This window comes from Anser brachyrhynchus (genome assembly GCF_964034855.1).
Source record: "Anser brachyrhynchus genome assembly, chromosome: 2".
NCBI lineage: Eukaryota > Metazoa > Chordata > Aves > Anseriformes > Anatidae > Anser > Anser brachyrhynchus.
The window spans coordinates 51,160,095-51,178,535 of record NC_137695.1 but is presented as its reverse complement, the minus strand read 5'-3'; the positions used below and the strand labels follow the sequence as shown (position 1 = coordinate 51,178,535).

Here is an 18,441-nt window from a genome sequence, read left to right as displayed (position 1 = left end):
ACTTGCAGAACCTGCAATGGGAGGCAGAACTTGCAATGTTAAACAGTATGTAAGGTAACCATATCTGTAACACCACAGAGAGCCAAGATTATGTTGATAAAGGCAGCAGAAATAATAAATATGAGCAGAGATGTAGCAAACCAAGACTGAAGGGGAAGAAGCTGCTAGGGCTGCATTGTTTATTTGGTAGAAGACTGGAAAGAGAGAAAAGGATGGCAAAAAGGAAGATCAAGAAAGAGGTAAAAGGATATGGTATGCAAAATGCAACCAGTACTGCCAGGCACAGCCTTGACTTTGATCAGCACATCCTAATTAGGACCATAAGCCAAACCAGTTGTTCTGACCATGCCACATGAGTCAAACCTGCTTCCACTGTGATCAGAACTGGGGAGAGAGCCAGGGTGCTTCCCCTGGCTAGCAGAACACATGGCTGCTCAGATCAAGCAACCTGTTTATCCCTCCATAAATGCCTGTTCCAGGTCTGTCAGCTACTGCATCTACCCATGCATGTCTATCAAAAATCATCTTTGACAAATTGCTTCAATTTAACTCTTCATTTCCTCATCTACATAACCAAATTATTACTACTTTTCTTCTCTCCATTAAAGTTATTTTTGGCACTATCAGTAACAAACACAAGAAAGTCAACAGTTAGGTATTTTAAGCTCCTAACATTTATCTCTTGCTATGTCATCTTTTATGTAAATGTGAAGTGCAGGAGTTGGAGGTTCTGTGGTTAACTTTTCACCCAACTGCTAAAAGTTGGACTTCGATTCTAAGTAGTAATGACCTGTCTTTGCGAGTAAGGGAATGGCAGGAGAGTAATAACTACCATATAGAGTAGAAGATGCTCATAGGATAGGATAAGAAAATACAGTCACTAACTTTACAGGTTACAATACATGGGAAAAAAACACAACACACACAACAGGGCAAAGATTTAAAAACGAACAACAATTTATCAGTGCCTATTAATGATAGCCCTTACTCCAACTGTTTTTTTGAGGATAGTACAGCACAACTTCATCTTCACAATGTAGTGATAATTTCCCAATACATCCTCTCTGTTTGTCACCAAGAGTTAGACCAACACTCAATTTATTACAAATTTGCAACTTCCTGTCAACGATTATCATTTCTTTAAAAAAATTTAAAAAGGGGATTGTATTGTATAAGAAAAAAATCTCAATAGGCTTATAGTTTATGCCAACCAATATTTATAGCATTTGTTTTATTTACCTTTTTGTTTTCTTGTAGTTTTCCAGCTGTAAATTCTGCATGCATTTGTATCTTTCCAATTCACACTGTTTACATAGGTCCTCAAGACACAATAGATGATTCTCCATTTCCTCAAAGTTTGCCTCTAGACGGGCTATAAGAAATATTTACATGAGCATCAAATTGTATCAATAGATGGACACAACCCACCCAAACAGAAATGGGAATTCATAAAAGTAAATAATCGATTAACATGATAATAATTCCACATATATAAATGGATCAGAAAGATAAACACATCTCAAATCACAAAGTGGAGAGTGACGGCAGAGCCATGTTAAGCAAGATCTAACTGAGGCTTCCTTTGCAGCGATAAGTATATTTTCCCCAGCATCTTAGTCTCAAAGACTTGTGGTCCATACTTAGTGAAAAGAAGCATCCCAAATTTGTAATTTAATTTTGCTTGTCAGGCATGCTGTCATTTTACTACTACTTGCTGTGTACCAACCTGAGGAAGGAAATTTTGCTGACCAAGACCAGTGCTAATCTCAAATTATTCAAATGAAGTAAAGCATACTGGAAGAATTTTAACTCTTACAAAACCTTGTGAAAATATAAAATGCCATCTTTGACAATTTACTAATAAAGACAGACCAATGAACAAATCTCTAGACTTACCTATGCTACATAACCAAGCACAAAAACCCTCTCAATGTCTTTTAAGATGACACTCTAATGAACTAGTCACTCTAGGATACAGCTATGCAAACACAGGACTACTATCGACATTCTTGCCATAATGATTCCTTGACCAGAGGGGAGAAGAATTACATTTACATGTTTACAAATGAAACAAGCAAAGAGTAGGTGGGAGTTCACAGTTCAGAGACAGATACACTAATCTGTTACAATAGATAAACTTGATTGTTGATGCAAAGAACTACAGAGATGATGGAAAGAAATAGCAGAAAAAGCGAAAGCAACTCTTGTTTTGGCAAATGGCCTGATTTCACCTTTGCCTGAGACAGAAGCAATCTCCAAGAAGCAAGACAATAACTAGTAAGTTCACGGCAGAAAAAAAGTGATTTATTGTGTTTTGCTTGCTCAAAAGAAGGAAACTGCAAGCTGGAGACATCAGTGTCAAATCCCCAGTCCTGGTCTGGCTTTCATACTTGGAGCCTATCTTGGAGTACACAAAATTTCAGCTCTCTTGGCCATCGCTCAACTAGAAATTGCTATCCTAGTGGTTCCCTCAATAACTGCAGAAGTTAAAGACTCCATAAACAAATTCTCTAGCATGCATATTTGTACATTCAGCTTCATAAGATTTTTTTTGTCCCTAACAAGAAAGTAAAAAAAAAATGCTCCACAGCAGTCAGAAAAGTAAACACATGACATAATCTATCATATCAGCACAGATTACTTGAAAAAAGGTTGTTAACAACTAACATGGAAACAAGTTTGAGGAAAAAATGTTTTCAGTTCTACAGATTACAATGCAGAACACGCATTGTTTACCACACACTCACCTTCCTCTCTCACAAAATCCAGATGTATTCAACAGGTAATATCATGACTATTTTTATGATTGGTGGTCCCTTTTTGTTTAAAAAATGGACTTTTCTGAGTGCATTAAAATCCAAATGGCTCCATTATGCTAACCTGCCTTTCAGAATGATTGCTCACTTATTAATTTGCAAAATTCACAAACACAGCCGGGTTCAAGATACTTTAATAAGGTACTTATCAACTACTGTTTTTTCCACATAGAAAAAAAAAACAAAACAACACACTATTCTATACTTGCTATTGAAATAATGTTAAAAGATAACAACAAAGAACAGGAAAATATAATGAAGAAAAGCGAATTCTAGAGGCCAACTGATTCTTAGCACTAGTATTTGAGCAACCTCTAGTGGGAATTGCAGAAAACACAGCTTGTGCTCCTGAAGAACACAACAACTTAAATTCTCCAAAAGAAAACAATCTTGTTTCGCTGCAACACAGATTTCAGAATTTTTCTTTCTGAAATAAAAGAAAATATACCTGTTTTCACACACACAAAAAGAATATAGCTGCAGCAATGGCATTGATTGTGAATTCATGTCTCTCCTTATCAAATGAGACCATATGCACTGTGTACCAAAAGGAAGCTCCAAACAAAGCTATGTATTTAATCTATTTGGAACTTAAGCTATAATGATTTGACAAGTTCTTATCAATATCCACAGATACATAAGCTCATACTTTAAAAAAGGTATTTAGCAAAAACACTAAATTAAAAAAATTTACATTTCCAATATATTGCTTACAGTGGCACCTAGAATGCACCTGTCCCTGAAAGCCAGCTCATCTAAAGATATGTCCACAACTACTACATTTTTTACTATTCAAAATTTCAATTTTACAAAGCCGAAATTCTGTATATACCAAGATAGGCCCCAAGCAGGACAAACCATCAATCATATTTTCACATGGGGCTGTAATTTAGACAGAGACAACAAAATAGGATTTAAGTTTATCTAGGACAGATCAGGGTTATGACATTTTAGAAGTCAAAACATTGAAGGTACCGAAGTCCTCTGTATGCAGAATATTGAGCTCAAAGGATTTATACCTGACTTTTGACAGGCAGCTCACGCTTCAAGATATCCTACAACCAGGTGATTAGGCACCTACCACCATTACGCTCTAAAACAACAACGTGATGGAGAAAAGCACTCCCCCTACCTTTTATCTTTTTAAAGAGGTGGGAAAAGATTCATTGTACCAGAAATTTCATTCTTCCTAAAGTTTACTTGATTTAAATTTATCACATACTTATTTTAACTGAAACCTATGTTACCTGTTGTTCTGTGGTAGTTCAAAAATTGTTAGAAAAGCTAAATCACAACTGTATATTGGAAAATACCACAGTTTTCATTTTTTCCTACAATAATTTTAAATTTAAACTTTCCTGCACAGTCCCAGCCACTAAAACTGAAGCTACCAATTAGTATGAAATTCATTTTTATAAAGTTTATTCATCTTCCGACTAAAAACCAAAAAGGCACAAAACAATAAGGATGGAGACAATTACATCAAAGAAATTCCCTTTACCTCTAGGTCAAACAGGGACACAACAGATCACTAAGCTTAAAATGAGCATATATATGTATGTTCATGCTCATGTACACACACACACACAGAGGAAAAACTCAATTCACCTGCAAGACTTAAAAAAAATAAATCTGTTAAAGATTAGGAAGGAACAGCTTTTATCTCTGTGAATATATCCCTAGCCTTATTTTCCTCCCACTCTCACAAGTCTAAATATTTTCACCCTACATGGGGTCTTGTCACCTATGTTCATGACCAGTCTTTTTGAAACCAATTTCAAGCTTATGTTTAACATTAGATGTTTAAGAGGAAAAAGAAGAGTGAAAATTGGATTTGAATCTAGGTTTGTGTGCATTGATTTACTGAAATCAAAACAGACATTTGAGCAAATGCCCCTGCTCAGACATGAAGTATATTTTATATTAAGACAAACACACCAGATATTGACAAGCAGATATTTTCTACAACATCTCAAATAAAATTTGTCTTAAATGATGATTCAAATGCTGGACTTTGAAAGGGCAATAACTGTTGATTTCACTTTTACAAGAGAGTAATTTTTTTCTTCTAGGCTTTCAACAGCAGCTACAAGACCTTATATAATACAATAAATTTATCAGACAAATGGAGACAGTCTTTTTTTATGGGAGTAAGGAACAACTGATAATATGAGTACCTAAGTAAAAGGACTTTATAAATAAAGTGCTAATGAAAACGTGTCTTGTTATACACAGTAAAAGATTAAGAATCTATACGTGACTCAAGCTGATTTTAAGTAGGTCACCAAAAAGGTTCATTTTCATTATCTTAAATTTCTGTTACCAAAAGCTGCCAGGGTTCCCTGTCGATTTTCAAGATGAAAGCATTAACTGATTTATTAGAGGCATAGCATGCCACAACACAGAACTACTATTAATTTCCTGAAATGATGAAGATTAGCCAAATGACATCTTGGATGCACAACCCAGGATGTAGCAACTTGTAATTCTATATTCACTTTTTTTTTTTTTTTTAACAGAACATTTCACTCGCATTCAAAATTCAGTCACAATATTAATTACCTCTTGGAAAAATTAACACAGCTTATGTTTAGAAAGAACAGATATCTCAGTTATAAAAGAATAAAAACAGTAAGCAGAATATCACAGTAAACTTCTGCTGAATCACTTCCAGAACTGTAGATGTTGAATTTGATATAAATTATACCTTTCTCTTCAGATAGACTCTATAAGACTTATCAGAAAGAAACAAACAGAAAAAAAAGGAAAAAGAAAAACAAAAACACAATCTCAGTGGTTAGAGAAGAACTAATAAAAACCAGTAGGTGAATTACTTGAAATCTGACCCATGAAGTGAGGCTAGAAGATTTGGTTCAAATCTCACAAACTTGGCAGTGTATCTCTAAATTAGCTTCCCTGAGCAAACTGGTTAATACTTCCCTAACTGCTGCTTGCATAAAATCAAAAATATTCTAGAGTCACTGAGACTCCTCCAACTAATTTTACAGTCAGGGTGAGATTAATTCTGGTACATAAAACCATAATATTAGGAATGGGAAGGTAACCCCAATTCATCAAAATTTATAGCATTTGCAGTTATGAACTATAAAGACAATTCCATTAGGTTTTATTATATTGCTTATCTTTGGCCTACCAGTGGACTGCATCACTTTATGCACGATGATATTAAAATCGGTAGTTAAATACATCAGTATTTCAATTGATATTTCATAAGAAAATAAGTGAGCTTTTCAAAATGCCAACAGAAATGCTTACCACACATAATAATGCCTTACTAAATCACATGATATACAATAATACATGAAAATACATTCCATGGTTCAAAAAGAAATAGAAAGCTATTACTAGTCTACCTAGGAACAAAAACTCATTTGTTTAAAAACTTTAAATTGATGCAACTTGAACAGATTTTCATGGAGACAGTAAGAGGCCTACTGATGACAGAAAGGCTTCCTAATTTTCAAATACTGCATCCTTGTTTCAAGGCACAGTTACACTGCAGCTTTTCAAAGACTAAGAGGCCAGAATATTTTTTCCTAATTTCATTTTCAACACTGGATCAACTGTTTTGTATGAGAGGTTTCCAGAAGTAGTCCACTAAAGCAGTGATCTTCTCATCTTTTAAGTCAAATCGACAGGTTAACATCTGATAGAATTATAAAAAATTGGAACCCATCTGTAGTCCCGGACAACACATCTAACAAATACCATGTATTTGGTAACCTCAGAGCATTGCCAGTTTCACCTATGAAAAAGACAGGTATTCCTGTATACTAAGTTGACTTATGGAAGCAAGCTTTGGAAACAACAATGACTTTCAACAAAATGTTTCTGCCATGGAAATGTCCCAAGCCAGGTACATTTCTTGCCCCACAGAACAAATGATGATTTAAAATAAATTATTAAATTAAACTACACAGGCTCAGGAGAAGCAACTACATTCATGACTGTTAACATTACTTACATAAAGAGTTTAAGACTTCAATAGTAATAATTTTCAGTGGTTTACGCCAGGACATGTAGTTACCATACATTTCCCTCCCCCCCAAAAAATAGTGACAGATACAACATTTTACCTTCTGGGAAAGAAACCATTACAAATTTTGCTCCTCTACAAAACCAGTTAGTTTAAGAACTAATGTTTTATAATAAAAAGGATGTGTTTGGGGAGGAAAATTAAATTTTATAATTACAAAGTTCGCAACATCTGAACTTTAGTCTAAGCCTCTTTATTGACTTGAACGCTTGCTATGTCTATAAAACCTTACCTAGGCTTGCTGTAAGGCATTCCAAATCTGCTAAAAACCCAGGTATTTGTTGGAGCTGATCCTGTAGTTCCACCAGACTGTTCCTTTTCTTCTCCCAGTGTGCAGAAAGCATCACAACTTCACTGTCCACCAACTGAAACAAACAGGTTCTTGACTTTACTTGCAAGTTTATGTACCTACTTTTGAGCATCACAACCAATTTTTAGAATTCATGCATAAGGTCAGTACAATAACCCTATAGCACTACAACTTACATACTTCCCAAGTAAACATACAACACACTCAAGAAAGCATCCCACAGTATGAAAAATGCATATAAAAATGTATCGATCAAAATTACGAAGTTTTTTCTCAATACACTGATTAAAACAGGGCATTTTATGAATTTTATTAACTGTAATGACATACAGCTGGAATTTTGACAGCAGGGCTGCACTGGTATACAATAATAACATTACAGTGCTGTAATATAAGGCTTACCTAAATGGATAACTTAGTTTAATGTTGCTAGTCATGCCAATTTAATCAATAAAGTCAGATGAAATTGACATGTTTATAAAACTTGCCAACATTTTCTCACCTACTGCCACTCCAAAAACCAGAACAGTTGATTTAGAAGAAGCACCAGTTTCAGACCCATTTTCATTATCAGAAATTACAAATCTGTGACACACTGTTTCTGTTGTTTTTGTTTGATTCTTCCTAACATTCACTATACAATAGTGTAATAATGAGGAGGATACACCATTTAAAAGTTTTATTTTACATAGGTCAGATTCTACAAGACACAGCTAGATCAAGAGAACTTAGGTAACACAAATGTTTCCCTTATGATGATAATTGAGATGATTCAATTAGTTTCCCTGCTCTTAGTTCCATTACCTATTCTTCTGTATCTGCATTCTGAATGCTTCAGTTTTCATAGAATTTAGTTGCAAAAATGGAAAACATCAGAACAATGGGCAAAGGAAGTTCTTAAAGATTTATAATTCTATCCACTTCAGACAGATTCGTTCAGAAGAATGACAACTTCAATTTCCAAACCCTTCCAGCTACCTATCTCTGTCAAAAAGCCATCCTGTTTTACCAGACAAGGCTTGAAACCTTATTCCAAAGCCCAGTGAGTAATGAAACACTTCAGAAGACCAACACCCTTTTTTAAAGCCAGAACTGTTTTTGAGAACGAGATAACGGATTTGTATGAGTCAAACATTAAAGCAAACAACAACAAAATACATCATGAGATGAGGACAAACAGCAGAAAAACATTTCAGCCTAGAGAAAATTACATGCAACTAAGATTACAAGCATCTAAAAGCAGTATTTTTAGGATAATTTTGTAGATGGAACTGGTAGTTAACATCTACAATGTAACATGATAAGGCTGTAGGCAGCAATTAAAGCTTGAAATTTTCAAGTTCCTTTTTCTATTCAAGGTTTATAAAATACTAGTGCTCTTATTTATCTGCAACTGGCCACTACCAGAAATAAGATACTGGACAAGTGGAACTTCAGGCCTGATATGGTACAATCAATCCTATGTGCCTACACAATTCTGATTATATTGAACCCTGTACTTTCTACTTTCATAAACGCATATTCTGGATTCTCCCAAAACAAAATATCTGAACTTCATGGAAAATTTTGGAGTCTTTTTGGAAGTTTTTAATTCTAATTTTCCCAAGCAGCCATAACACGCAACATTAAGGTTATCTTGGCTTTATATACGCGAAATCTCACGTTGTTTTTAGAATTACATTTTTTAAAGCAGACTATTGCAGGAATTGCAAAATTTTAAGAAACTCATCTAAGAGGTCTTCTAAAAATAATCATGGGTAGTAAAACACACAAAGCTGGCAGAGGGAACTGGATCTCTAGTAACTGAAACGTTTCACTAGAACTGGTGGAAAAGGTGGGTATACTATCAGACAAGAGAAAGAAGAACATACAATAACCTTCCTTACCCTAAACACAGCACTTCAAAAATACTAAGCAGTGAGTTTTTATATATATTGGAAAAGGCAATGGAGAAAACTCCTATGGAAACCAGAAGAGCCAGGAAGGATGTCGCCAGGCAAAGTTAAGGTTTCAGCCAGGACAGTGAACCCCACAGTTCAGTCCTGCTCTTCATCACAGCTACACAGCTGACACTGTCTGCCCCTTAAAAAGGGTTTGAAATGTGAGGTCTGTTGCGGACCTCCAGAGGAGCAGATCAATCCATAGGCAGCACTTACTGTAGCTTCCTTTCCCTTCATGCCAGAAATAAACTAAAGAGTTTGTTACTTTACTTCCAGAAGGGAGAAAAGTAAATGAAATCAGAAGCAAGCACAGACACTTTCTGAATCTTTTCAGACAGACAAGTCAGATCTTGCCATTTCCTGCCCACTAGGAGAAGCAGCAGACAGCATCAGTGCAACAGCCCTACCCTGGTACTAACCACGGGCATGCTTCAACCCTAAAGATATTCTGTACTTCTGTACTTCCCAGCCCTCCCAGTACTTCTAAAGAGCTACAGTGGTAACACACAATGCCATTTTTGCAATTGTTTACATTACATCATATTATTTATTATTTCCATTATCATTGACATTACATTGTTTACATTGCCGTTTACTGTAGATCTCTTAAGTAGACTCAAAATAATATCCCCAGCTAACTTAAAATATGTCAGATAATGGCAGAAGAGTGCAAAAAATGGCCATCTGAACCTCTGGATGTGTCTTATTTTTACACTTCTTGTCACACTCCAACAAAGTAATATTTCTCACTGTCATTCTGTAACCTAATATCCCCTAGAAAAACAGGAAGCTAATGTAATTAATAATTTTTGCTTAGGCTCAAGTAGTGATTCTAACTGTCTGAACACAGGACAGAAAACAAGAACTTCTGTGTGTCAATGTATAAGTTAAAAATAACAGAACTAGGAAATTATTATACTAAGTGCTTGTAGCAACAGGAGTCTCAGAAAGTAAACAGCAGAGTGAACTTCAGACAATTCTCGTCAGATGATGCCTTGTAAGAAACATGATCACAGAACTTCTGTTTTTACAACAGACATATTTAATACATCAGGAACATTAATTGTTGCTGACTAGCAATAAATCTCAAAAAGGTATTAAAAAAATAGGAACTGGGCACTGTGATCCATTCTATCTGCTGCCAGTCAAATAGCATCTTAAAATCCCAGTAAAACAATGCAGCTTGACATTTTTCTGAAGCTGCAACGGAGTATTACTTTCTCATAATACTGGTTGTACTGCACCCAGCTGGGATGGAGTTAACCTTCTTCATAACAACACATATGGTGCTCTGTCTTGGATTTGTGACTAGAACCGTGTTCATAACACATCAGTGTTTTGAATACTGCTGAAAAGTGCTTGCACAGTGTCAAGACTTTCACTTTTCCCCACTCATAAACTCTACCCCTACAGTGATAAAGCTCGGGGCAGGCACGAAATTGGGAGAGGACACTGCCAGAACAGCTGACCACTAGCCAAAGGTATATGCGGGTGATCAGCTGGTGACCAGAATGAACCTAATACATTGGTACTAAAAATTTAAGTTTAAAAATATTTACACATTTTAAAGCATTTTAAGAGTAGCATTGTTATTTTTTCTTACCTCTCCAGCTTTTGCACAATCTTTAGCTCCTTTGTGAAGGGCAGCCCAAGCATCCTCATATCTGAAGAGAAGATAAATGATTTATTTTTTTAATGTATTCTCCTTACAAATAAAGAGGATTTCATGGATGCCCGTGTGTTTGTATTTACAGAGATTACAAAAATACAGTTTTAAAAACTGTCTAATTGTATTGGAAGAACAGTAAATACAAGAAAGAAATATACAGTAAGAAATAATTTCTTTCAAATAAATTATCCATCTTTTTTTAGCATACGTTAAGAGCTCATTGGACCCAGACTTAGATTCAAGACTACACACAAAGATGCATACAGCACTACTTGGAACCCAATTCCATTAAGAAAAAAAAGAAAGACAAGATTGTATCACCAGTCATGTCCATTATCTGTCCTGTCCATCTGTCCCCCCACCCAAAAAAAACTGAGAGCAGTCTTTTTCGTTTTGAAAATACAAACCCAGAGGAAATTTATAATGCAGAAAAATTCTCCCACTCAGAAAAAATGTGATGAAATAGACATGGAAAACAATTTCTTCTCATGGCTATGACAGTCATACTGTCTATATTTCCATTATAACAGCAGTAAATCATCAAATGTGTAAAAGTTGCAAAGTGTCAAATTAAAACCACGTGCTGGGTCTCAATGCTTCTCTCCTTTCTCCATGTGCATTAGACCAAGAACTGAAGTTATCTTCCAAATTCTCCTTTTCCTACAGAATGCCTGATTCACCAACATCACAATACTTAAGAATTGGGCAAGCTTTAAATACATATATTGTTTCCCAACAAGCCCTGCTCTACTCACTGCAAAGCATCCAAAAATGAATAGCAATATGAACACATGCATTTTCTTCTCATTTTCTTGACCTAACAAAGTTGTTGCTGAAATATCAGGAAGCAGAAACAAACAAAGAAATAGAAGGTCATACCTGCTCAGTAATTCCAGTCCAGGAGAAAACTCTGGCAAATCCTGAGCAGTTCTGTAAACAAATTGTAAATATACAAACGTTATTAATGAATAGAAGGCTGTTATACACTATCTATGCATACATACATGCATTTGACAGATATGCTGAGCACAGGAATGTTCCCTAGTGTTTGCTTTCACATTTTGTCATTTCAGGTTTAAAGTGCATTACAGCGTATGTTACAAGAATATTCCAAAGCTAGTTTTTTTTCCCTCCTTCATTATTTTATTGTAACACTTTATTATTTTATTGTAACCTTCATTATTTTATTGTAATTAAAAACAACTTACATAAGACAATTTCTTGTATATATAAATACCATAAATGAAACCTTTTTTTCTTAAGCCAAGGGAAAAATCATAGAATCAGTGAGGTGAAAATGGACCTCACAGTGGGTCTCTTGTTTAACCTCTTGCTCAAAGCTAGACCAGCTGTGTGATCAGATCAGCTTGCTCAGGGCTTTGTCCGGTTGGAACTTGAAAACCTCTGAAGACAGAAACTTCACAGCCTCTGTAGGCAGCCTGTTGCCCTACTTAACTGTCCTTGGGGGAGGGGGAGCACTTTTCCTTATTGCATTTTCCCATCTGAACCTCTTTGTTTCCTTTATACCTACTGCCTTTTGTCATCCCTTCACACAGCACTGTGAAGAGCCTGCCTGCCTCACCTTGATAACCTGCACACAGGTAATGGCAGGCTGCTGCTAGGTCTCCCCAGAGCCATCTTGTCTCCAGGCTGAACAAGCCTCTCCTCATGTAACAGCAAGACTGCAGCCCCAGCATCCCAGTGGCCCTCAGATGAACTCGCTCCAGGTTATCAATGCCTTCCTTATGTTGGCCCAAAACTGTACACAATAACTCAATGTGATATAAGAAGTGCTGAGTCAGGGGGGATAGCCACTCTCCTCAGTCCTGCTGCATGTGGCCTTCCTTGCTGCCAGGCACATTCCTGGCTCACTTTCAGCTTGATTTCTGCCAAAACCCCCAGGGTCTTCACAGCAAAGCTACTTCCCAGCCCCAGTCCATATTGTTGCAGAGGATTCTTTCTTCCCAGGCAAAGACTTCAGATTTGTATGGGTTGAATTTCATGAAGTAGTACCTCACGGCCCATATGGCCCTCTGAACTTTCATGGGCTGAGGTCCCCAGTTTGATTTTCATCCATTACGGGTCAATTTCTTTCTTGAATCCTCTAACTAAGCAGAGGGACTAGGAGACCTTGTTTGCAAGGACTAAAGCAAAGTCATCACCTATCTCAATTTCATTTCATCATCCACCTCATTTAGCAACTATCCCATGTTTATTTCATTCAGCCTTTTATTACCAATGCAGGGGTAGAAGCTCTTCTTGTCCTCGGGCTTTCCTAAAACTATCCCTGCATGCCAAAGTTATCGAAAGGGTATCAAAAAGTTATCCCTGACACCCCTTCAGAACTCTTCTTGACTGCTGCGTCATTCTTCCAGCAGATACAGAGGAAGTTAAAGCCCCCCAGAAGAACAGGGGTTTAATGCTAGTGAAACTTCCTTGAATTGTTTAGAGAAGACACCATCTACTTCCTGTCCCTGGTCGGATTGTCGGTAGCAAGCTCCCACCACAACATCACCCTTAGTGGCCTCTCCTCTGATGCTGCTCCACAAGCTCTCAGCCATCCTTACAACCAACCTAAGCTGTACCTGTTCCAGAATTTTAACAGCAAAGCAGAAGCAGAAGTCATCCTGGCATTCTCCAATTCGTGAGGATCTAATTGGGTTGCCCAGTGCTTTTCTCTAAAAGTGATTAAGATTCACAATACACCAGATGAACCAAAATGTTTTGGACTGGAAATATACAGAGAATGCAGTTGCCTAAAATAGTTTTATTCAAACCTTCACACATTTTTAGTTTAGCTTCAGTGTCTTGACAACACAACCAGTTTTCCGTTATAAAAATCTTTACACTCTCCAAACATCAAGCTTCAGAACTTAATACAGTTTATTTCAGATGCCTTATTTTTTGTTTAAGGCCTGTCTTAAAATTAATTTGTGTCTACATGCTTTTTTAGTGAGAACATGCTTTACACTAAAGCACATCTAAGCTTATTTGAAGAAGCAACACTGATGTCATTTACAGACATTGAATGGTCCTTCCCTATAGTTTACACAGGTTGAAACAATATGCTAAAGTGCAGAGGATTAAGAAACCCACAGTTTTTAAAAGCTCTTGCAATAGAGACGATCACAGATCATTTAAGTAGTATGTTATACATATATTTTTTTACAATAAAAAGGCTCATTTTTGTTCTTACACTGAAAAACAATTACAAACAATTTCAGTATACAAGATTCACAGAGACTGTAAAAAAAATACATTTTGGTGTACTACAATCTGAATCTTGTGTGAAGTACTGCAATAAAGTTGACTATTCACATATTTAAGTAGACATTTATAAATTGTTTGATAATCATCAAAAATTATTTAGGCATACCAAAATCCTATTAAGCCACATACTTCATCAATATTAGGGTTAAGCTTTTCTGTCATCAAAAGAACATTCTGTAAAATTCTATGGAGATATTTTTGTAACCTGAATATGAGCCTACTTTATATTTGCCTTTAACAGTAACATCCTAAATCAATGCTATACATTAAGGTGTACGGAACTACCTCTGCCTGCTTTTTTTTGCTTCTCTTGATTTGTCGCCCAACGTCTTCAACCTGTAAATCAAAACACAAAGCTGTCAGACATTTCCAACAAAGAACAACTTGTCTGAATGTCTAACATATTAATTCCAGTCTATTACAGTTATTTTTATTTCAGCTTATTTCAGACATAAATCAAATTTCACTTAATTTTATGGAAACTGTCACAGAAAATTATTTTCACTTCTTCTAAACTGTAAGATTTTTCTACAAGTGCATTGAGCAACTGGGATGAAAATTTTAATGAGAGCTATATATCTAAGCCATCCAGCTTTCAATACTGCTTCCTTAGCAGACAGGTATGAAAGATCTGCATACAAATAGCCAATTCAATCCTGAAGAATATCCTTCATAAGGCATGTGCGCCAAGGAAAAGCATGACAGTAATATAGACATATTTGCACCCACTTGCTGTAAGTCTGCCAACATAAGACTAGCACAAGTACAACTTTTCACCTGCCAGCTATCAGAATCTCCAGCAGCATTGTCACAGTGCACTGCTAACTGAGCAAATGTGAGGCTTGTTTCACCTATGGGCAATTTCAAACTTACTGGTATCTCCTTCCTTTAAAATCCATTTTGTTAAAAACAAACAAACAAAAAACAACAAAACAACTCACAAGCAAACGAGAAAAAAAAGAAGCCAAGTCCTCCACTGCCCCCACCCAGCTTTTTGAAACTCTTTTCCAGTCAACCTGTATGTGCTAGTCAGGTTGGCATGGAAGAGCGTGAACCAAAACCTGCTCTTTCTCTGCCTGTCAAGGTGATGGTTGTCCTCTGCCTATATGTCCTTCGGCATCCCAGCTGTGTGGGATAACAAGAGTTAGGAAGAAATAAAGGATGTACAGATATGAGCAAGATGGAAGTGACCTATGAGCTCCAAAGATCTCTTCCAGACATGACATGCCGGTAAGTAACCCTGAGTTTTAAGTAATCCTCAGTCACCCAGTGACTGAGAAGCAGCCCTGATACAAAGATAACCAGGCTGCTTCTAGGGTGAGCCCAACCACTCTCCGTCCCCCCCTCTTTGATATCACCAGCTTCCAGGAACTCTGAAATGAAACCTCAGACACCTACAGCAACATAGGTGGTAGACAAACTGAGAAAAGACATACTAAGGCTGGTCTCCACTCCCTGTTAGAGAGCTGTTCATAATAGTCAGCCAAGTAGCAACAACCACAGCACGGTGAGGAAAACACTGCAGTTCGCTCTTCTCTTCTGTTCCTCAGCATGCACTCCTGCCAGTAACAGCAGCAGTCCTCTGCGTATAGGGATCGAAGGAAATGCTGGGTCACAACCACCAGTTCTTTTACTAGGGTATCTGTCACGTAGTCAGAGGTAAAGGTTAAAAGAGGCACCACTAGGCTTCACAATATTGGATTCCTTTCAGCAATGTTCTCTGTACAAAGTAGAGGCAGCGTGAACCACATCACTGAAGCCGACCGAAGCACACAAATGACTGCCTGAGCACAAAGATAGCTTGCTTCTTTTTCCCCCCTTCTCCTGCAAGAGACTGCTTGCAGGTAAATGGGTCAAAATCTAGACACCTCACTCACAGGATACACAGAAGCAGACAGGAGGCACATCTGAGCAGGGGAAAGGAGAACACATTTCTTTGTACGCAGAACTGGCTAACAACCTGAAAGTGCTCTTTCTACATGACCCCAGATTCAATCTTTTTCAGCTGTAAGTGGGTGCTCCCTTATGCCTTTGGAAGAGACACTCTCTCCTTAGAAGCCCTGGAAAAGCTTCTCCCTCCCAACGTTAGAAGCGACCCAACTGCTCATTTTGCAATCGTTCACGTTAACAAGCTGGACGCTTCTACTACTGCTTTGGTGGGGGTAGAGGAAAGGATAATCCAAAACACTGGCACTGAGGTTGCATTATCTCAGAAGGGAAAGGGAAGGCAAAACAGGACAATTCATGTTCTGGCCTGGCTCGAAGGGGACAGCATGGGAAAAGGAGCGATGGGCTGCACAACCTTTGTTACCACTGCTTCAAGATACACTTTCTTAATGGCAACAAAGTATTACACTGCAAAAGAAAAAAGGTTAAAGGGACACCCCAAGAAGGACACATTGATGGAGCTCCTGAAACAGAAAGATGCAAACAATAAAAACTGTTTTCAAAACAAAACATGGCAATACAAGGAAGAAGGGAAATTAGAGACTACGTGAAAACCTACTGACTCCCTAGCAGCAACAGAGGTTATTTAGACAAAGTTAAATGACCATCACATCCAGGCCTTTGTGTTATCCTGTTTCATCATGTTACAAACACCATTTCCAAAAGAATCTTGCACTGTATTGGGCATCAAACACAGTGAAAGCTCTTAAGAATAACAGCAAAACAGAAATGTAGCACTAAAGCAATGCCTTAGTCTGTACTCTTTAAGATTTCATGTTTGTTAAGGTAAGACAGATATACCAGCAACTTGTGTGATTGATCGGTAGTTACTGTATCAGTTTCTTCGGTCCACTGTAAACTGCTGCAAATAAGTCATTATAAAGTATGTAAATTTCTGGAGTTCAGAGATGCCTCTACCTATATATAAATATTTACCATAGAGATATTATCAGGCAGCCTCAACACAGCCAGAGGCCACACAGCTCTCAAAAGCAATCGATTACAACACGATGCTCTCCTGGGGCTCGTTATGAGCCAACAGCTTTGCAGCACAGGCATGACTTTGTTCCTCAACCATCCTCTGACTTCCAGTAACACTCACTGGGACCACCTGCTTGTGTTAAAAATACCACTGATCCAGTGTATACCAAAAAAAAAAAAAGCGGGGCAACGTAAGAAGAATATCTTTGTAGTGGGGCAGTGTAGGAAGAATATCTTTGCAATGTAAGCAAGGAGCTGCTTCTTCCGCTCATCCTGCGCTTCTTTCCTTCACGTGACAGTAACTCTCATCTTCCAGGGAACAGAAAAGCTTTTCACGCAGCAAAGGGCGAAATTACACGGATCCACGAAACCTCGCGGGTCAGGCACTTCGTAAACGATTCCAGCGCGTTAATCGACCCCGTTCACGCCTTCCCCACCCTCCCAAAAGCGCAGCCTCCCCTTCCCCACAGCGAGTGCCTGCCTCCCAGCTCCCCGCCGTCACAACGCCGCAGCCGCCGGTCCCCTCCTCTTCCTCCCTCCCGGTCACCTGCTTCCCCCTCTCCCCGGCCGGGCTGCGGGTCCCACCACCCCCCATGGACACGGGGTGCCACCCACCCCGAGGTGAAGTCCTGCTGGACGCTCAGCAGCCGCTCCCGCAGTGTCTCCAACATCGTCCCGGCCTCCTCCGGCGGCGGCGGCGGGTGGAGCTCCCCCTCAGCCCTCACCCTCGGCCCGCGGCCGGGGCGGAGCCGGGGGTGGTGTGAGTCGGCGGCCGTGAGGGGCCGCCCCCTCCGCCCCGACATGGCGGCGGGGAAACACCGCCACAGTGACCTGCCAGCGAGCCTTCAGCGGCAGCCCTGTCCCCTCCGCTCCGATGTGGTGGCGGCTTTCTCCCGCTTTGTGCTCCTGGCGTGCTGAAAAGCCGGGCCCAGCTGTATCTAGAGCCCGCCACGCTCTGGGGACGGGGGGTTTGGATCCCTGAAGTTTCTGCTAGAGGCTTTGTAAAAAATTAGGTAGTTCTTGCTCGCCACCACCTCGATGGATTTGGCCTCAGTGGCACTAGTGTAGGAGTGAGCTCAAGGGAATCGTCCTTCCTAATAAAGCCTTAAAAGTGTGGAAAACAAAGCCCGTATGTCTTCCTAATATTGCTTGGATCTTGGAAGGGAGACATGATGATGTCTGAAGTCTTTAACAGGTAGTCAATAGGCAAGCAGGCAGTTGAACAATAAGTTTGTTTGTTTGGTCTACCGCTGTTTTGTTTGTTTGTTTGTTTGTTTGTTTGTCCCTTCTTATTAGTGAGAAAACAACCAGGCTAGTATAGATGTTAGCGATACTTAGATTGTCATCCCCCAACCCTCCCCTGCCCCCCCCCAAAAAAAACCCCACACTGTCCTTTAGTTATTACCAGTACTAAATAATGCAATAAAATGTTTTCATTAAGCTTCTCAATA

General features: G+C 38.5%; 1 protein-coding gene across 2 annotated transcripts in view; it reads right to left on the bottom strand.

The window, feature by feature from the left end:
• DTNBP1 (dystrobrevin binding protein 1) overlaps positions 1-18,192 on the bottom strand; it is a 73,292-nt gene extending 55,100 nt beyond the window's left edge. Inside the window, exons 1-6 of one of the 2 annotated variants that reach the window (XM_080581038.1) lie at positions 17,606-18,192; positions 14,348-14,398; positions 11,672-11,722; positions 10,727-10,787; positions 7,106-7,238; positions 1,240-1,372 (exon numbers count right to left, since the gene is read on the bottom strand). In XM_080581038.1, the coding sequence (XP_080437164.1) occupies positions 1,240-1,372; positions 7,106-7,238; positions 10,727-10,787; positions 11,672-11,722; positions 14,348-14,398; positions 17,606-17,793 (617 nt within the window). In that variant the 5' untranslated portion in view covers positions 17,794-18,192. Of the gene's footprint in view, positions 1-1,239; positions 1,373-7,105; positions 7,239-10,726; positions 10,788-11,671; positions 11,723-14,347; positions 14,399-17,605 lie in introns of those variants that run through there. The other variant, XM_080581039.1, reaches the window with a different exon arrangement.
• Between the last annotated feature and the right edge of the window lie 249 nt (positions 18,193-18,441).